The sequence below is a fragment of the Zootoca vivipara genome, chromosome 12, assembly GCF_963506605.1.
Source record: "Zootoca vivipara chromosome 12, rZooViv1.1, whole genome shotgun sequence".
NCBI classification, from domain to species: Eukaryota; Metazoa; Chordata; class Lepidosauria; order Squamata; family Lacertidae; genus Zootoca; species Zootoca vivipara.
The window spans coordinates 6,559,553-6,581,146 of record NC_083287.1 but is presented as its reverse complement, the minus strand read 5'-3'; the positions used below and the strand labels follow the sequence as shown (position 1 = coordinate 6,581,146).

General features: G+C 46.9%; 1 protein-coding gene across 1 annotated transcript in view; it reads right to left on the bottom strand.

Moving 5' to 3' along the window:
- Window positions 1-21,594, bottom strand: part of AOAH (acyloxyacyl hydrolase) — a 105,536-nt gene that overhangs the window by 736 nt on the left and 83,206 nt on the right. Inside the window, exons 17-21 of the mRNA XM_035129543.2 lie at window positions 20,869-21,041; window positions 17,826-17,884; window positions 16,239-16,298; window positions 15,101-15,197; window positions 10,872-10,948 (exon numbers count right to left, since the gene is read on the bottom strand). Coding sequence (XP_034985434.2) covers window positions 10,872-10,948; window positions 15,101-15,197; window positions 16,239-16,298; window positions 17,826-17,884; window positions 20,869-21,041 — 466 coding nt within the window. The remainder of the gene's footprint in view (window positions 1-10,871; window positions 10,949-15,100; window positions 15,198-16,238; window positions 16,299-17,825; window positions 17,885-20,868; window positions 21,042-21,594) is intronic.

The following is a 21,594-nucleotide window of genomic DNA, read 5'->3' as shown; positions in this document are numbered from 1 at the left end:
AATTTCGTCTAGCGAGGCACCGTTTCCCATAGGAATGCATTAAAAGTCAATTAATGCGTTCCTATGGGCTCCGGGGGAATTGGTGGCGGCAGCGGCGCTTGTTCTCTTGGCTTGGGGAAGGAAGGCAGGCGCTTTCCCGAGCCAAGAGAGCAAGCGCCGCTGCTGCCAACGACAGAGCCGGATCGGACGAAGCTTCAGAAGCTTCGTTGGATCCGGCTCTGTCGGGCCGGGTGGGGGAAAGGCGAAGGAACGATCCTGTGCCTTTCCCCTACCGCTGCCAAGCCCCATGCCGGCTTTTCGCGGTGAGTAAGCGGCGGTGGGGGAAGGTCTTCCCCCGCCGCTGCCTCTTGCCTGCCTCCCCCGGCACGGTCCGATGCTCCACTACTCCCTCCCCCCGCCCGACAGAGGCAAATGCTGGATCTGTCGGGCGGGGGGGGGACAAGCGGAGAACCGGTCCGATGCTCCCCTACTCCCTCCCCCCGCATGACAGAGGCAAATGCCAGATCTGTCGGGCAGGGGGAGGGACAAGCGGCTCTGAACCCCGGAGCCGAAGTGCGGCGGTGTGGGGGTGTTTTGCCGCCTGCCTTCCCCAAGCCAAGGGGAAGGCAGGCGGCAAAAAGCCCTGGCAATTTTTCGCTGCACGCTGGACTTTGCAGTCGGAGGTTTGTTTTTCTATGGCCACGCTTCGCAAGACGAAGCGGCGGCCATAGAAAACCGTCTTGCGAGGCAACCTCCGATCGCTGCACATTATGGGCTGCACATTGCTCAGTGAATCTCATGTTTACCAAATGCCTGTTTCCTGAGATTTGTTTGGCTAATACAGGAACGATGCAAACCAAGTTTTCAGTGCATTCGGAGTGCAAAATTGGTTTGAAAAGAAAATTAGTCCCTGCCTAGCATGCCTTTTACAACAGACTCTCCTATCTAGTTAATAATGTTTTTACCTGATGCATTGGACCCACAATTTTAACCTTTCATTTTTGCTATATTAAGGTTGATCTACTTTCATCTCAGAATTTTGCTGGGATTTCAATGGCTATGTGACTAAAATTAATAGGAAAGCCAGCCTACATCGAAGACACACGGAAACTATACAATGCACCTTTAACACATAGTTTTTAGTGATCCTAAACAGATTCCACATCTTAAACCCCAGGAGATTTTTGTGGCAGGAGGCAAAACCAACATATGCGCATCTTTTCTTTGAAGAGTGCTAATTTTGTCACAGGTGCATTTGTTTGGGAACTATAAGTAACTATTAAGCAAGTGTAATCACAGGCAAAATCAATTATTGTGTAATAGGACAATATAATTTTATCTCACGGATGCATTCTCCCCTGTGTAGGTGGAAAAGTCACATTAAATGGACCATATGGCATTTCATTCTCTTCCACCATTGGTAAATGCTGTATTTGAAAAATATACATCACAAATGTTTGCCTTAACAGATTTAGCCTCACCATATACCTCTAAAGAATGCAATTCCAAACATGTTTACCAGAGAGTAAGTCCAAAGGAACTTATCTATTACTAAACACATAAAGCAGGCATCCCCAAACTGCGGCCCTCCAGATGTTTTGGCCTACAACTCACATGATCCCTAGCTAACAGGACCAGTGGTCAGGGATGATGGGAATTGTAGTCCAAAACATCTGGGAGGGCCGAAGTCTGGGGATGCCTGACATAAAGGATTGTACTCTATGAATAGGGAAAGAGACCAATTTCCGTTAATTTGGTTAACCTTGGCTTCTCAACAAATGTAGCAATTTGGGTGGATCAAAGTATAAAGGAGATGCTTTCATGAAGCTGATTTCCCTCAAGCAACTGTATAAACCAGGGGTCAGCAAACGTTTTCAGCAGGGGGCCGGTCCACTGTCCCTCGGACCTTGTGGGGGGCTGGACTATATTTTTTTGGGGGGGGGATGAACAAATTCCTATGCCCCACAAATAACCCAGTGATGCATTTTAAATAAAAGGACACATTCTACTCATGTAAAAACACGCTGATTCCCGGACCGTCTGTGGGCAGGATTTAGAAGGCGGTTGGGCTGGATCCGACCCCCGGGCCTTAGTTTGCCTACCCATGGTATAAACTCTTGATGTGGCAACATGAGGTGCTCAGTGAACAGACAGTTAACAAAAGAAGGACCACTGAAATTCACAGCACTATTTTCTTTTAAAATGTGCTAACAGAAACTTCACCCTCTACATAATTCTTACTTTCTCTTCCCAAATTAAGCTGAAATGCTGCTAGCTTATTTCCCCCCTACCATAGAGCTGCCTATATGACTAATTAAATGCTTTTCCAGGTTCACAGAGTTAGGTAAGTGCTTCTTTTCAGCTCAGTCTTTTAAAATATGTAAATCACCGCATGAATTTTTCCAGCGTCGGGGTTTTCTGACAAATACACTTTGTCATTTGGAAGGAAAGGGTCCAGTGGCCCTCCAGCTGTGTTCTCCTATCCTTACAAAGTGATTATCATTCTCAGAATAAACTCAGACTGGTCCGCTTGAGCCGGGTGTATTGCCTAAGAGCTTTCTGAAGCATATAACAATTTTGCTTTATTCGGTTGCGTTGAAATGCATGGCTATGTTAGCAATCAAGCCAGCATTGCCCTTGAAGCCTCCCCGTAGCTTAAATTTGAGGGTTAAGGAAGAAAAGGATGAGGCTATTTAAAAAAGGGAAATATTAATTTTGTAAAACAACAACAAGCCCAACAGGTGGGCGGGGGGGGGGGGGGAGGCTGTACAATTTTGCAAATCTGTCCCATATCTAAAAGCAATCTATCAAAGGACAGTATTAAGAATGGGATTTCTAGGCATAATTTACTAAACAGCAGGTTTATTTTCTCCTAGAAGCCAAGTGGTTCTGAAAATTTCACTCGACTTTAAATGGCTTCAGTGCACAAGCCATTTATTTATTCTGACGCAGACAACCTTTTCACACTGACTGTGAGCAGAGATGGAGCTGCTTGCCTAAAGTGGAACCTCATGTCATGTACAGGAACCACATATGCAGGCCCAGCTTTCTCCCTCCTCCCAATAGCAATAATAGCCAATCATATATTGTTCCAATTGCATATACATTGTGTGCAGTCACATAAAACTGCTAGCTTTATGTGTATACAGGCGTTACTTTCATTGGGGGGGGAGGCATTCCGGGTCCCTGCATGAGCAAGTGAAATCGCGTAAAGTGGGGAGCACTCTCTAAACGCCCTCTCTGCTGCTCTCCCTTCAATCCATACCAAAGGTACTGCATCCCACAATAAAGGTAAAGGGACCCCTGACCATTAGGTCCAGTCGTGACCGACTCTGGGGTTGCGCGCTCATCTCGCATTATTGGCCGAGGGAGCCGGTGTACAGCTTCCAGGTCATGTGGCCAGCATGACAAAGCCGCTTCTGGCAAACCAGAGCAGCACATGGAAACGCCGTTTACCTTCCCGCCGGAGCGGTTCCTATTTATCTACTTGCATTTTGACGTGCTTTCGAACTGCTACGGTAGGTAGGCAGGAGCTGGGACCAAGCAACGGGAGCTCACCCCGTCACAGGGATTCGAACCGCCGACCTTCTGATCAGCAAGCCCCTAGGCTCAGTGGTTTGACCACAGCGCCACCTGGGTCCACAATATCCACAAAATATCCACAAGTAAAACTGAAGCACTGGAGAAACAGGCTGCTGCTGCGCCACCCCACACATTAGCTGTTAGGAGAGGAGGCTGAGCAGCGTAAACAAAGCCCCACTGAGTCTCCGGCCATTTGGGGGGATTTCTCCGCCCTCACAGATGTCCTCTTTGGGTTCCGGGGGGGGGGGTCCTCTTCACAAGCCATAAAGATTCTCCAGCTCTCTCCTGCCATTGGCAGGTTTGAATTGAATTAATTATTTCCCAGGGCCATCGATTGGGGTGTTTATAGTCATATACAAATTGAAACAATGGGTTCCTTCATACTAAAGCACGGGTGTCAAACACAAGGCCCGGGGGCCAAATCCGGCCCGCCAGACCTTGTCATGTGGCCCGCTGAGCGCCCCAGCCAGCGGGACCCAGCAGTGGGACCTTGCTGCTGAAGCGCTGCGCCGACAAAGCGCCGACAAACAGCTGGGGCCGGGGGGGGGGGGTTTAGAAAGGCGGCCAGAGCAGCGCTGTGTGGAGCGCCCTGAGCCACAGCAGGAGAAGGAGGAGGCAGCTTGCCGGGTCAGCGCCCGGCAGCGCCGCACGGAGAGTCCCGAGCCTCTGCGACGCAGCAGTGCTCTGTAGCACTTTGAATCCTCCTCCTCCTGCCACAGCTCGGCGCCTGGAAATGGCTGCTGCTGCTGCTGCTGCTGAAGCACAGACAAAGCACCCAGCAGCAGTGGAGGAGGAGGAGGATTCAAAGTGCTACAGAGCACTGCTGCGTCCCAGAGGCTCGGGACTCTCCGCACGGCACTGCCGGGCACCGACCCGGCAAGCCGCCTCCTCCTCTTGCCTCACCTCCTCCTCCTCCTGCTGCGGCTCAGCCTCATGAACGTGAGCTCAGCAGCGGCTCAGCCTCACGAATGTGCAACTCTGAGGCTTTACGCACTTCTCCTAAAACGGACACCCACTGCCTCACGCTGCACGGGAAATGCTTTTTGCCCCTGGGTCCCTTCGCGCTCTTTTCTGGCGCTGAATCAAGGCAGCGACCCCCCCTTCCCTTTCTTTCTTCCTCTCTCTCGTTCTTATTCTTTCTTTCCCTCTCCTTCCTTCCTTCTTTATCTCTGTCTTCTCTCCCTCTTTCTTTTTATTTCCTTCTTTATTCCTTCTTTCCTACTCTTCTTTCTCTCACCTCTTTCCTTCCTCTCTCCCTCCTGCTCCCTCTTTTCTTCCTTCCTTCCTTCCTTCCTTCCTTCCTTCCTTCCTTCCTTCCTTCCTTCCTTCCTTCCTTCCTTCCTTCCTTCCTTCCCATCTTTCTTCCAATCCCTCATTCTTATTCTTTCTTTCCCTCTACTTCCTTCCTTCTTTCTCCCTTTCCGTCTTCTCTCCCTCTTTCTTTTTCTTTCCTTCTTTATTCCCTTCCTTATTTCCTACTCTTCTTTCTCTCCCCTCTTTCCTTCCTTCCTCTCTCCCTCCCACTCCCTCTTTTCTTCCTTCCTTCCTTCCTTCCTCCCTTCCTCCCTCTCTCCCTCTCCCTCTCCCTCTCCTCAGAAACATAGGATGCTGCTTTATACTTCTGGCCCTTAAACCCTGGAACCAGGAGAGCAGCTCCAGTGAGTCAGCCTCAGCCAGTCCCTTTGGTGAAGGGTGGTGGCTCACTGGCAGAACATCTGTCCTGCATGCAGAAGGACCCCAGCATCTCCAGGTACTAGTAGCTCTGCAAAGGTCCTGCATGAAACCCTAGCGAGCCTCCACCACCCAGTGCAGTTACCAAAAATCATTTTTCAATAAATTGTACAATAATTGTACATTTGAATATCTACTTGCCATTATTCTGACTATGTTTCTGCTTTCAGAGCTAGTTATTACTTACATTATTACAAAAAACAGTAATAATTGAATGCAGTGACAATAATTTATGATAATAAAGAGTGGACACATAGTCCTACAGATACAACCGGCCCTTTGAGGGTGACCAAACTGCTGATGCGGCCCCCGGTGAATTTGAGTTTGACACCCCTGTACTAAAGGAAAAGGAGAGAGACAGAGAAATTGTTGCAGCCAAGATAAAGGAGATAGATGACTGAATATTTTGCTGATATTTACTTATTCTTTATCCAACTGTTAGTTGGCGAAGAACGCAGGCCTCAAATAAGTGGGAAAGGAACCATGCAACGAACTCCATCTGCACAGTGTTCCTGAATTTGAACACTTGAGGGAAGATCACACAGGGAAGTGGCTCCCACACCACTAAGTAAATATGGGAGAAATGCTGAAAGAATTTCCAAATTGTAGCCCGTGTCTTTCCACATAACTTTTAAAATATAATCTTATTAAAGGCATTGGATGAACACTTAATTGCCTGAATCCCCAGCAGAGCATGCTTGTAACAGGCTTACGGTATATTTATTAAACAGACTTCTATTAGTTTAATAGTTATTACTAAGATTTTTTTTAAAAAAATATATCCAGCATTCTTTCAGTATTATTTTGAGGGGTATGACAATTAAAGTGGTATTAACTATCTGTACTGAATAGGAACACGGTTGTATATTGTCTCCCTGCTTATTTAACTTCTATGCAGAATTCATCATGCGAAAGGCTGGACTAGATAAATCCCAAGCCGGAATTAAGATTGCTGGAAGAAATATCAACAACCTCAGATATGCAGATGACACAACCTTGATGGCAGAAAGTGAGGAGGAATTAAAGAACTTTTAATGAGGGTGAAAGAGGAGAGCACAAAATATGGTCTGAAGCTCAACATCAAAAAAAACACCAAGATCATGGCCACTGGTCCCATCACCTCCTGGAAAATAGAAGGGGAAGAAATGGAGGCAGTGAGAGATTTTAATTTCTTGGGCTCCTTGATCACTGCAGATGGTGACAGCAGTCACGAAATTAAAAGACGGCTGCTTTTTCGGAGAAAAGCAATGACAAACCTAGACAGCATCTTAAAAAGCAGAGACATCACCTTGCCGACAAAGATCCATATAGTTAAAGCTATGGTTTCCCCAGTAGTGATGTATGGAAGTGAGAGCTGGACCGTAAAGAAGGCTGATCGCCGAAGAATTGATGCTTTTGAATTGTGGTGCTGGAGGAGACTTTTGAGAGTCCCATGGACTGCAAGAAGATCAAACCTATCCATTCTGAAGGAAATCAGCCCTGAGTGCTCCCTGGAAGGACAGATCCTGAAGGTGAGGCTGCAATATTTTGGCCACCTCATGAGAAGAGAAGACTCCATGGGAAAGACCCTGATGCTGGGAAAGATGGAGGGCACAAGGAGAAGGGGACGACAGAGGACGAGATGGTTGGACAGTGTTCTCGAAGCTACCAACATGAGTCTGAGCAAACTGCGGGAGGCAGTGGAAGACGGGAGTGCCTGGCGTGCTCTGGTCCATGGGGTCACGAAGAGTCGGACACGACTAAACAACTAAACAATAACAACATGCAGATGAGACAAAACCCACCAAGGAAAGGTATCTGTGTTCAGTGTATTTACAAATATGCTGAGGCCTCAGTAGGGAAGGAGGGCTAATGTGCCAAATGTTTCGTGGAAAGGGGTTTTCGAGGGGGGGGGTTGGACAATGTAAGAGGTGGCATTGTGAAGGTGTTCTAGGAGAGAGCACAAGGTTTAAGCAGCGAAAAGGGTGGAAGTGACTGAGGGAGCAGGAAAACTTAGGTCAAATCCAATTAATGTCCCTTTGCTGACGGAAGACTATGAACTTGCAGAACGAAGTCAGCAGAACGAAAACCGAGATCACCCATTTCCCATACTATTCCAGAAGCCTGCTAACCTTCTGGAGCAGTTTTGGTGGGGTGAAGGAGAAAAGAGTATCCTCAAATATTGCCTTGATTTCTGTCCCTCTACTGTTAAGATTCCCCTGGATAAAAAGAGCAGAGGGACACTAACTGGATATAATCCCTCCCGATCACTGAGGGTGGCAGAAGAGCTAGAGGAGCAGCAGTCTATTGGAGTACAAGAACAGAGAAATGAATGAGGGCAAGGTCAGGGAGGGCCTAGCAGGTAACAACGCAGGTTTTGTACTGAATCTGGCAGAGGCAAGGAGCCAATGCAGGAGGTTAAGGAAGGGAGGTTAAGGCAGCAAAGTTCCAGGGAGAGATGAGGGGGCTGAGATGCAGTAAAGAAAGGCCAGAGAGGAGAAGTCATTAAGGCAGGCGGTGATCAGAACGTTGACTAAGATTTTGCATCAAGAGAGGGAGGATTATGTGTTCGCAATCCTGTAAGAGGAGAAGCAACCTGACTTGGTGACAGATTGAATATAGGAAGCAGATGAGAAAGGGGGTCAAATATAAAGCCAAGGTTGCGTGCTTGTTTAATACGGTGAATGGCAATGTTATAAATGAATACTGAAGAGGCTTGCTGGGAATGAGAAGAGCACCAGCCTTGGACGTAGCGAGCTGGAGGCAGTGTGAAACATCTGAGCAGAAATAACAGGCAGGAAATTTAAAATGCAAAAATGGATGATGGGGCACAGAGGTGTCAGGGCTAGTTCAGATGCAGGTCAGCACGCTAATGCAGAGACATTCTTTATTCAAGAAAACAGCAGACAATGCAGAGGAGCCTCAAGGCCGGACCAGCTTCCATAGCACACTTGCCCGGAAGTTCCTGCTTCCTACTTTCTGCTAAATCCCCTCCTCTTCCAGAGGTTGCCCACATAGGCAGAAACTATGGTGGGAGGGAGCCCTTGCTCATTGTTCTGCCACATGCATAGCTCTTTGTGTCCTTGGAGATAAGGGAGGGTGGGAGCCTAACAGTAGGACAGGCGAGCTCCTGGGAAGCTTCATGTGCGGAGTCTGAACTGCTTTCTGCTCTTGGGTCTTCCCTCTCGCTCACACCTGTTGCTTTTTCAGCAGACAACCATCCTATGCCTCATAGGATTCCCCCAAAAAAGTTGATGAGCATTGCCATTCAAATGTTGTCCGTGTGTCATGTTGTGTGATCATGCAGGGTGAGGCTTACCTGCCCCCCCAATATTTTATTCAAGTTGGCACCCCTGCTCTGTCTTCAGTGCCCCCTGGCTCTGAGGCTTCCCGAGGAGGTTTGCCGGCTGGTGCTCCCCCCCCCCCGGGTCATCCAGCCAGTCCCTGACAAGAGGTTACGTTATTGTCATCATAATCACCTAGGATTCTCACCCATCCATAAGGTCTGGGCAGGGTTGTGACAATTAAAAAATACAGTATCAAAATTGTCAGGGACTGGGCAGAGGAGGAATGGTGGAGACCACCTCCCCATCTGGACCCTTCCAGGGAAGAGGAAGACAGTAAAGATTTGCAACAGGGGTTTGAGGGAGGTTGCAGCTCAGAGGCAGATGAGGGGGAAAGTTGGGAATTAATGGAAGAGGAGGAGCAGGCAGAACCGGAGCAGCAGCCGGTGGACACGTTATCACTAGAAAGCATTCCAGACCCTCCATCTCCCAGAACCCGGCGAGCCTTGAAAGTAGGAGAGCAAAGAGCTCAAAGGCAGAGGACACTTAGCGGCACCCGTAGAGGAGGTGATGAGAATGATGAATGAGGAAGTGGGAGAGACATGGGGTGGGGTGGAGATTCACTCAGGATAACGCCATTATCCAAGAAGCTGGGTTCTATAGCCTCTCTCTATAAAGACTGAAATAAAAAAAAAGGATGGTATGAAACTTTTCCTTGTCTTTATACTTTCCTGGGCAACCAGCTGAGAGCCGCTGACAGCATCCTGACAGAAATCCATTAAAAAAAATAGTCAAATGGGGTTCCGGTTTCCGCCTGCAGGAATGGCGGACCTGTTTTCCATCTCTCTGACCTTTGTAAGGAATTTGGCGGTTGCTAGGGGAGTAAATGGCAACCCCCTACCCTCTCCGGGGGTTACGGAGAGGGGCCGCTGGCCCGCGATGCCCCCAGACCCACTCCGACTGTTTTTGGAGTGGGGGGAGCTTGGGCTGAGCACTTACAAGGGCCAGGACTCCCGGACGCTAATCTGCATGGCGGGGATTTCCATGGTTAAAGAAGATAATTAGGCTTAAATCTATGGACATACTTCAGAAGGAGGGAAAGAAGCGCTGTTTACTGCTGAGAAATTTATGCTGCCGAGTGAGAGGAGTCAAAGATTGTACTGCATCTGGAAGAAGGATTGATGGGGACGGAGCGATAAGGGGAGTGAGTTTTTATTTTATTTTTTTTCTTCATATTGTTGCCTCGTACCTTCCCGGACGCGATGTCCTGGCTTGTTTGGAGTGAAAGAGAAGCAAAAGACTGTGTGAGTTGAACCTTATAACTGTTGTTACTGAGCATATTTTTTTAAAGATGTGGAGTTGCCGATGAGAAAAGCCCCCCCCTAGTCGGACGGAAGGAGTTCTGAATGCGTTCGGAGGATTTATGAGCTGTGACGCACTTTAAATTGGAGCAGCGACCTGAAGCTAAGTTCAGCTATAGGGCAAGGAGATCCATTAATTTACCAAGAGTCTATGGTTTGATGTTTGGGTCTCCTGCCTGGAAAAGCTGTAAATTCTATAATGATCGTAAATTTTCATGGCCATGAGAGGAAAGCGAAAGTGATTTGAGCTTTTTAAGATGGCGCTACTTCGAATTGCTTCAACGCAACAGGAGCTCCATTAAGAAGATTTATGGGGAGGCTGGACTGATTAACTCACACAGGAGAAAGAACATCTGTGAGACTTTGTTTGATATTTATATCAGCAGCTGGGAAACAATCGTGAAAGTAGAAAACATCTATGTGACTGTAAGGGGAAGATCTGGATTATTATGAACTTGAAGGACGATTTGAACTTTAGAAAAAAGACGGCAGTGGACAGTTGCGAGGAATTCCCAATTTCTTGAAGCATGGGAACCCAAATAAAAAATTCTTTAGATGATTTGGCATAACATTCGGTCTGATTGATATATATATGTGTATAATTTGAAATATTGAATGTGATATAATTGGTTTTAATTGGAAAATTAATAAAAATATTTAAAAAAAAAAAAAAAATAGTCAAATGGGTTCTAATGTGCAATGTCAAATGCTGGGGTAGAGAGGCATTATCTTCAGTGTAAAGGTGATGTTGAAAGATGGGCTTGATGCAGACAACCCAGGAACTCGGGACAGAATGTGGGAGAAGCCAAATAAGAGTTTCTTTGTCTGAAGACAGAAAGAGGTTGTGGTACCTCCAGACTGCCCTTGAGTAGCCCCATTCCCTTGAGAACCCACATTTCTCATTATTGTGCCCTTTGCCTCCTATTCCTACCCACTGCCCTTCTCTGCTACTTACCTGGTTAGGATGAAATCCATCCACAGGTTCTATTAGCTGCCATGCCTCTCCTCCAGACTTCTGCCACATCTCAGCAACTGTAAATGAGATAATCACAGCAAATTATGCACGGCACGTATAAGCGCCACATCCACTTCACCCAGCATCACAGGCAGTATTTTTAGCAGATGAGTTGTGCACAGGAAGATTATGATGATTTATGAAACATTGTCAGAGCCAATCCCCTTTCCTTCTAGGCAGCATTTAAGCCTTTCCAAGATATTTATGCAAGGTAAACTCTAGCAGCATAAATGCTGGCAGAAGAACACACATAACAGTTCCAAGTAAGAATGAGGCTCACATGAGGCAAAGGTACAAAATATCTAAACTTAATTCTGAGTGAACACTTTCCGTCTCCTATTCTTCAGTTGCCTCTTCCAGAAAATCAAAATTCAAGGTCATTGCTTTCTGGAAACAAAATGGACGGTTGTGGTTATATATGTGCTTGGATCTGAACCATTTTCGTTACTGCATACGACTGGCTCAAACGGTCAAATGTTGCTATGAGGTTCAGATATGCCAAGCCTCATGCCATAGCTCCCAAACTCTTCTTGGGACATCATGCCTTCCAAATCCCCCGTCTCTGGTCACATTTCAGAGCAGGGGGAATGGACAGTTTTCTCGCATTGCCAATGGCCTATATTGTTTCTTAATGGCCCTAGCAGGTCATTTTGCATGGGCTAGCCCAGGAATTTCTCTGCAGCCTATATATTCCCTTCAAATTCCAAATAATCAAAATCCTACCATTTATTAATTTCCATGTTTTTTGTGTGGGGGATCTATAACAATACAAATATCTCACACACTGACAGCTACCATCATTTTCAGTCTGTTATGCCCCTACCTGAATACATCAGATTTCTTGCATGTGAACAAACACATATGGGACCCCGCTCTGTGATCTAGATTTTTAAAAAGCACTTTCAGTGTTGGGAGTTTAAGAGGGTTAAAGGAACTATGACAGAAGCTCACTGTGTGCTCACACATTCTTTTTTGCTCACTTTCCACTTTTTCAAGTTTTTAAGTGCTACAAGAGTCTGTGAGCAGCAATGTTAAGAGGAAGGGATTTCTATAGCAGGAACCAACGGATCTAGCATGCCACCTCCAGCTCTCTGAATAAACTATCTGTTTCAGTCCAATAAGCTTCATGGGGGATTTAAGAAGCAGTCTAAAATTCTAGGTGAGGCCTAATCCACAATGAAATCAGTGCCAGAGCTCTCAAACTCCAAAAATTAGGACGTACCCAAAGCCGGAGGGGCGGGGGGAGAGATTGCAATAGCTGCTGAATATTTAATAATATTTTGAGACTCCAAAAAGGGGGTTGCACTAACTTTAGCAAAAGGAAAATGAAAAATAGGTCAGCGAATAGAGAGCAGAGGCAGGCAAGATGGGGAACTGACAAGTGATGTTTCTACTACGGTAAGCAGAAGCCTTTAATTGTAAACATGATTATGGGTCTGTGGCAAACATTCCCTAAGCTTGTGTTGCACTGTGGCTGGCTTTTGTTTGCCAATGTGAAAAGGTAAACCCCATTGATTTCCCCACCCAAACCTGACTCAATATATTTAGCACTTTGAAGTAATTTGGCTCATCAGCAATCAGATAATGACTCTCATGAAACATTAAGAGGGTATTCAGAATGGTTTTGATTTAAGCGACGGATCCCTTAATAATTTATTGTAAGCGAAGAATAAGCGATTGCATAACTAAGCAAAAGGAATGTTTAGGAAGCAAAGTCTGGAAGCTTCTTATGCCTGGATCCAGCAAGAAAAGATCCACAAACTGCTGCTTATCCCCACATGAGTCGATTGAGAGCCAGATGAACATTCATGTAGCCAGAGGTCTACAGATTTTGGCTGGACTAGCTGAGCATCCAAAATCTGTATTCTCCACCAACACTGTCCTTTCCTCAGTGGAGGGAGAAATTCTTGTTTTCGGCATCATGATGAGCTCAGGGCCAGCCCACTCATGAGACAAGGTGTGGCGACTGCCTCAGGTGGCAGATTCCACAGGGGCAGCAGATGTCAATCTTTCTCCCCCCACCCCTTGTTCCCTCACCTCTTCTTCCCTTGTGGGGAGGGGGGTGCCGTTTTGGGATCCGTTCAAGGTACCAAAATGTCTTGGGCTGGCCCTGGGAGAGCTTTCAGATCTAACCCAAAGTCAGATCAGAATTCAGCCTCTAGACCAGTGGGGCTTCTGCTAGCAGAAAAAGTCACCCGGGTCCCCTCAATGGTTCTAGTAGTCCCCGTGGAAGCCTTCTCACCATTACTGCAACTGATGGGGATGACTGCTGGAACTAGAATCATAGAATCCTAGAGTTGGAAGAGACCACAAGGGCCATCCAGTCCAACCCCCTGCCAAGCAGGAAACACCATCAAAGCATTCTTGACATATGCCTGTCAAGCCTCTGCTTAAAGACCTCCAAAGAAGGAGACTCCACCACACTCCTTGGTAGCAAATTCCACTGCCGAACAGCTCTTACTGTCAGGAAGTTCTTCCTAATGTTTAGGTGGAATCTTCTTTCTTGAAGTTTGAATCCATTGCTCCGTGTCCGCTTCTCTGGAGCAGCAGAAAACAACCTTTCTCCCTCCTCTATATGACATCCTTTTATATATTTGAACATGGCTATCATATCACCCCTTAACCTTCTCTTCTCCAGGCTAAACATACCCAGCTCCCTAAGCCGTTCCTCATAAGGCATCGTTTCCAGGCCTTTGACCATTTTGGTTGCCCTCCTCTGGACATGTTCCAGCTTGTCAGTATCCTTCTTGAACTGTGGTGCCCAGAACTGGACACAGTACTCCAGGTGAGGTCTGACCAGAGCAGAATACAGTGGTACTATCACTTCCCTAGCAAGGCGAGAGGGGAAGGGTCAGTATCCAAGACCCTTCTAACCTCTGGATCCAGCAAATGTTAAAATATAAGCCAGGCTAGCTGGTGATAGCCTGGGTTATGTGCCATTAAGGGAAACAAAGGAAAGAGGAGGCGGCAAGTGGGTGGAGCTTGCCCCCCACCTCGTGGTTAGTTAGAAGGATGAAGCCACCAAGTTGAAAGTTGCAGTGATGGGCGCTAGTAGCAAAGCAGCAAGCTCAAGAGTGTTGGATTTCTGTTTGAATCCAAGGCTGTGGCGGTGGAAGAAGCAAGACCCTCCTGGGGTGTGGGTGCCGTGAGCCCCTCCATCGCAGGCTCAGGTCGTATCTATATATAAATAAAAACATCACAGTCTCCGCTGTCCCTCGTTCCCGAAGGAGACACAAACCCGGGGTAAGCGCCTGGAACCCCTGGAATCTCGCAAAGCTCAGAGATTGGGGTCCACCCCCAGCTGTCACCTCCCAGAGCCCTGTGGACCTGCTTGCCTCCCTTTTCTGCTTACACATCGGAGCTCTCTGAGCATGCAGGAGATCCAGGAGGGCATCATTCTGCAGCCACTTTGTTCTCTGGGAAACCCAGCCAGATGGTGGTAGTAGTAGTAGTATCGGTATCAGGTTTATTGCTTATAGCCAAAGGCTGCTGCAATGTATACAATGTAATTCAGTAAAATATATACAAATTTAGTAGTAGTAGTAGTAGTAAAAAGGTAAAGGGCCCCCTGACCATCAGGTCCAGTCGTGTCCGACTCTGGGGTTGCGGCGCTCATCTCGCTCTATAGGCCGAGGGAGCAGGCGTTTGTCCGCAGACAGCTTCCGGGTCATGTGGCCAGCATGACAAAGCTGCTTCTGGCGAACCAGAGCAGCGCACGGAAGCGCCGTTTACCTTCCCGCCAGAGCGGTCCCTATTTATCTACTTGCACTTTGATGTGCTTTCGAACTGCTAGGTGGGCAGGAGCTGGGACCGAGCAACGGGAGCTCACCCCGTTGCAGGGATTCGAACCGCCGACCTTCTGATCAGCAAGCCCTAGACTCTGTGGTTTAACCCACAGCACCACCTGGGCCCCTAGTAGTAGTAGTGGTAGTTATCAATCTTGGGCAAGTGAATGGAGTGCAGCAACAGCAGGTTGCCCCATTCAGGGATTGGTGGTCCACTGACTGCACCTATCCCAAGTCGCCCCCCCCCCTGCAGCACCCAAACCCAGGGGCATCCTTAGGGAAAGGAACAATTAGAATTTGTCTTTTGGACTGGTAGGCATCACCCCTTCCTTCTAGTGAAATGTATCGAGTGGTTCTTTATTCAGCTCCTGTATAAAAGCTTACCTTCCTTCAGTGGGTAATCCATGTAGAAAACGTCAAAATTGGCATATTTCTCAGATTTTGCCAGCTCCTTCAGGGCACTGGAAAGCTGTAAGGCTCTCTGTGGGGTGCCGGGGGGGGGGGGGGAACCACAAGAAATATATGTGTGAATTGTTTTATTGTTATGAGAATTCTTACCCATCTCTGCCTGCCAAGAGTTCAGAGCCCCTTACAGAAATGTGCACAATAAAACAACATGCAAGCTTTGTACGGCCACACCGCTTTCAGCTTCTGAGCACAAAAACAACTGTGGAATTAAATCTGCCATTTGACGTCCAAGTCACAGAGCCGCCGCCCCTCTTTGCTTGTACAAACAGCCGACCTTGCTTACAACCTTGACCAATATGGTATTAAGATATTGGCACAGTATATACAGCAACATTCACCTGCCAAGGATCAGAGCTTCACAACCAAAGTACGCATTCAATGCCAGCCTAAGCCATTTCCACTCGGTAGAAAGACAATTCCCCTCTTGGAGCTGCTGTAGGCAAAACTGCTTGAGCAAAATGTCCCCCAAGTGCCACTTTTTCTTCAATTCATTTGTAACTGATTCGGATGTCCAAGACAACACACACTACAGTTCCTCCTCATGACTGAGCTGCTTCAGACGTCATGTGGAGGGGGGGAGTGCCAGCTTGCAAGCCCCTCCACGCCAAGACTCCCTTGCATGTAGAAAGCTAGCACAACAGATAAAATATTACGCTAGAAGCACTTGATGCAGGCTGCTTTCAAAAATGCTCATTCTTAGGCAAGGCAGCCCCATAAAAAAGTCTATTAGCTTGCGCCCAACCTTGAAGATTTAAGTGAGATGTTACTCTGGGAAAGAACAAGAACTGGTAGGCTATTTTGGTGGCATTTGAACCCCATGTACATTAAGCAGATTGTTTAAATATATAAGAAACCGAATCCGATCTGAGCAACTTGAATTGAAGCAGAACAACAACAAGCCCTTGGTGATATTAGGAGTCCAGATTTCTTCACAGGATATAAAATATCCTGTCCTTTAAAACTTTATTTCTTTCTTACAGCAGAAGTCCAAATGCCATCTTTAAAAATAGAATATCTGAATATATTTTAAAAATTACTTTTATATTAAACATACCTCTGAGGTCAGGTTCCTAAGAGTGGCATTTGCAGACATCCAGCCAACGCATGGAGCAGACTGTGTGAATGTGGAAAGATTTAAATATTTGTATGTGTAAAATAACAACAACAACTGTCTATTCACCTTTCCTCTGAAGATCACAGGGTTGTTTATTATTATTACTACACACACACACACACACACACACACACACCATAGTAACAAACAAAAATAATAGCCCCACACAGACAAATAGTTTAAAAGACCATAGATTGTTTAATTAGCCAAAGGGAGAAGAGGAATGTTTTTGCCTTGCACCTAAAGATATGTAATGAAGGCAGCAGGAGACAAAACCTCCATTAACTGGAAGGCTGGAGATGTTATCAAAAACACTGCATGCATTTTTTAAAACAAAGTGTTGCCGTTTCAGACCTAGGCAGGCAGGAAACACAGAGTGAAGGAGATAATTCAGATTAACAACTGAAATTCAGAAAACAGGTCTTCTTAATAGATGAAGACTCAATTGTCTGTAATCTCTGGCATGTTTGAAGAACTTTACACCTGTTTGGAGCACTAAAACTCAGGGATGGCCTACAAGAACTTGGGTGCCCTAAACAAAATATTGAAATGAGATCCCCCTTCTTCTCCCCCAGTTAAGTTTGGATCCTGTCATCACTCCAGGACTTCACCTATTCAATTTGTCCTTGGGGCTTGTTGGTCCCAACAGACTTGCTTTTGCCCTGGGCAACACTTTGGAAAGAAACAGCAAGGCATGAGGACTTGAAGGGGAATCCGACATAAATCTCCTTCCGTTTGCTGCTTCTTCGAAGTTCCACCTTGCGATAAGGCCAGCCCTGTCTAAAAGCCTAGAGATTAGCTCACACTCTATACTTGCTACATAAGGTAAAGGTAAAGGGACCCCTGACCATTAGGTCCAGTCGTGACCGACTCTGGGGTTGCGGCACTCATCTCACATTATTGGCCGAGGGAGCCGGCGTAAAGCTTCCAGGTCATGTGGCCAGCATGACAAAGCCGCTTCTGGCAAACCAGAGCAGCACATGGAAACGCCGTTTACCTTCCCGCTGTAGCAGTTCCTATTTATCTACTTGCACTTTGAGATTTCGAACTGCTAGGTTGGCAGGAGCTGGGACCGAGCAACGGGAGCCCACCCCGCCGTAGAGATTTGAACTGCCGACCTTCTGATCGGCAAGCCCTAGGCTTTGTGGTTTAACCCACAGCGCCACCTGCTACATAGTTACATGCCTAATTACTTTACGCCAGGGGTCAGCAACCTTTTTCAGCCGTGGGCTGGTCCACGTCCCTCAGACCTTGTGGTGGACTGGACTATATTTTGGAAAAAAGGTAATGAACGAATTCCTATGCCCCACAAATAACCCAGAGATGCATTTTAAATAAAAGGACACATTCTACCCCTGGGCCTTAGGTTGCCTACCCCTGCTTTACGCTCTTCCTAAAGGAAGGTTCGTTTACGAACCTCACGAACTTCCACCACAACTAGATGTCAAACCAACAGAATGCATCACCTTTCATACTCGGCTTTTTCCAGCCCAAGATGTAATTGCATTGGACATCGAGGCAACTTACCTGTAGACAGCTGAGAAACGAGTAAAAATGTTCGTACGTGACATCTTTGTTCAACTGGCCTGGAAAACAGAAATAATTTCAAAACTGACCACGTGAAAACATATGTCCCTTGCGGGAAACACATTAGAAATCTGCCTGGCGAGAGCATTTGAGTGAACGTGTTTGGGCTTAACTCAGGTAGAGGAAGCTCACTTCTGTCCTTCGCATGGTGAGCGTGAAAATCTCAAGAGATTCTCATTGTGTTCAGTGCTTAGAAGCATCCCTACAGCTGGGAGGCTTCCATTATCAACACACAAAGGTCAGAAGTGGAGTTGTGGGAGAAGGGGACATTGCGGGTTGGTTTGCACCCCCCACCCCAAGTCTACATGCATGAAAAAGGCTAAGAAGGCAACGGTGACAAAACTAGGTATAAGGCAATTAATAGTGGTTTGTCTCATTATTGGATCTGTAATCTACAGCAGCTCTATTCAGGCTTCTTTAGTTTTAGCTAAAAGCTATGCACAAAAGCCTAGTGCTTGTTTGGTTTACCGTCCAGCTTTCCTCCAATGTTTTGGGATAAGCTAAGGTTCATAAGGCCTTTTATGCTCTCCACAACTTTGTGAAGCAAAGCTGAGCAGTATGATTTGCCCAAGTTCACTCAGACACTTGCACAGCTATGTAAGGATTCAAAATGAGCTCTCTTTGGCTCCATTCATATATATGCCTTTTGTAACTGCTGCAGCAAATAAACTCCTTCAGGATTCACACAATGTATTTGCAATACACTATATAGCAGGCATAGGACCCAGGTGGCGCTGTGGGTTTAAAAGCACATCAGTGTAAGTAGATAAATAGGTACTGCTGCAGTGGGAAAGTAAACGGCGTTTCTGTGCACTCTTGGTTCTGCCACAGTGTTCCGTTATGCCAGAAGCGGTTTAGTCATGCTGGCCACATGACCCAGAAAGCTGTCTGTGGACAAACGCTGGCTCCCTCGGCCTGAAAGCGAGATGAGCGCCGCAACCCCATAGTCGCCTTCGACTGGACTTAACCACCCAGGGGTCCTTTACCTTACCTTTACCTTACTCTGGTTGAATCATGTCCTACTTCCTGGAGAAGAATAGAACTCGGCTAATTTTGCTCAAGGCAGGGTGTGTCTTACATACAGTGGGAAAGTGAACTGACCTTAACAATTTGCTGCAGCTAATACATTTACAATGGGACCCAGGTGGCGCTGTGGGTTAAACCACAGAGCCTAGGGCTTGCTGATCAGAAGGTAGGTGGTTCGAATCCCTGCAATGGGGTGAGCTCCCGTTGCTTTGTCGCAGCTCCTGCCCACCTAGCAGTTCAAAAGCACATCAAAGTGCAAGTAGATAAATAGGGACCGCTCCTGCGGGAAGGTAAACGGTGTTTCCGTGCGCTGCTCTGGTTCTCCAGAAGCAGCTTTGTCATGCTGGCCACATGACCCGGAAGCTGTCAGCGGACAAACGCCGGCTCCCTCGGCCTATAGAGCGAGATGAGCGCCACAACCCGAGTCGAACACGACTGGACCTGATGGTCAGGGGCCCCTTTACCTTATATAGCAGGCATAGGCAAAGTCGGCCCTCCAGATGTTTTGGGACTACAACTCCCATGATCCCTAGCTAGCAGGACCAGTGGTCAGGGATGATGGGAACTGTAGTCTCAAAACACCTGGAGGGCCGACTTTGCCTATGCCTGCTATATAGGCTACCATATGCTTTATTGCTGCCCCTTCACATCTGTGTCTCAAGTCACATTGCACACGCACACATACATACACACACACACACACACACACACGGTGAAGGCAAATATAAAACTGCAACATCAAATTTCCACAGTCAACTCACTCTCTGCCTTGTCTTCTTTTCTTCTGCATATACACCTTTCCCACCTCTATTCTCAGCTATTAAGCTAACAAGAGATCAGCGTCACATACTATTCCGTTCAAATCCCAGGGTTGAGTGACTGATGCTTTACCCATTAACAAGCCTTTCACTCTCCAAAACCAATCCAGCTTTTTCACATCAAGGAGGAAGATTAATGATGACTGTGTGCAATCATGGCTTTCGTTTTTTTTTACCTCACATAGGTGGAAATAATGCATTCTGTCACATAAAGAAACACACACCGCACTTCTTCTGTCCAGGTGACCTACATTCAAGTATTGTTAAACTCACATCAGGCTTCCCATAAAACATGCTCTATATTAAGAAATGTTCATATTTGATCATTTGTCTCGTAGTTTTTTCTCCTTCTCGGATCAAGATAATGAATTACAGTATCTTAAGCTAAACTCCTACATGCCTTAGCAGAGAATAAATCCCACTGAATTCAGGGCACCCAGTTGGGAGTGCTAAAATTAAAGACTGTGTTTTAGCACTCCCAACTGGGTGCCCTGAATTCAGTGGGACTTATTCCCTGGTAAGGCATGTAGGAGTTCGCTTAAGATACTGTAATTCATTATCTTGGGAGTGCTAAAATAAAAAGCAGTCTGCCTTTGACACAATTGGGAAGAGAGACATGGAGTTCAGATAGTGTAAAACATTTAAAGTTGAGTAAGAAATAATACAAAAGAGCGGGGAGATTTATTTATGTTTTGCCAAAGAAGGTGGAATTTTCAGCTATGACCACAAAAATTGTAATCGCCAAAGCCCAAACCAAGTTGTCCTTTATATATCTTCAGTACAGTATACCCACTATCTAGTACAGGCATCCCTAAACTTTGGCCCTCCAGATGTTTTGGACTACAATTCCCATCATCCCTGACCACTGGTCCTGTTAGCTAGGGATCATGGGAGTTGTAGGCCAAAACATCTGGAGGGCCGCAGTTTGGGGATGCCTGATCTAGTATAAAGCTGGACAATGTGCTTTCACTGAAAGGAGGAGGAGGAGGAGGAGAACCTCAAATTTTGCAACTCGCACAAATCTGAGGGTCCCAGAAGAGCCATGTGGTGAATGAACTGGCACTCAGAATCCCAGCGCTGCCATTTCATAGCACCTCCGCAACATCATCACATCTAAGAAAGAACGTTGGCATATTTACCAAGAGGATGGAATCTATCGTGCAAGTTATCCCACAGAAAGCGACCGTCTGCCAAACCGGTTAAAAGCACATGGCTCCCTTTGGGAAGGAGGCCGTTTAGATATTGCAGAGCCTGCATAACATTGGTGCGCATTTGCTCGGGCCGCGTCATGTGTTCAACAGTGTCAGGATACCTAAGAAAGAAAGAAAACCACACGGTGCTTAGCAAGCCACAGCAAGAGCAATATGGCTAAATGGTCTCCTGTTTGGCTACGCTTTGGGTGGTCTGTTTGGATGCGTTAAGCTTGGGCGAGATCAGCTTGCATGACTTGTGAGTCAGCTGCTTGGTCCTCCCCATTCTTGCAGTTCTCCAGGCAGTTGTCAAGACTAGGAGGGTTACTGAACCCCAGCAGCTGCCATAAGTGGCTGGCAAGCTTTGAGAAATGATGGATCATCAAGCCCCCCCCAAATATAGTCCGGACCACCACATGTTCTGAGCAACGGTGGACCAGCCCACAGCTGAAAAAGGTTGCCAACCCCTGGACTAGACTGTCACGGTCCGGTCGGTGGGCGATTGAAGCCCTGACTGAGGACATCAGGACCAGAGGCAAGATGGTGATGTAGAAGCAGGAACAGGTGCAGGGCTGAGGGTCCAGCAGCAGGCAGTCGCAGGGTCAAGGAGCAAGGCAGAGGCGAAGGTTTGGGAGTCAAGGAGCAAGGCGTCGGCAAGGCAAGGGTCCAAGGGTC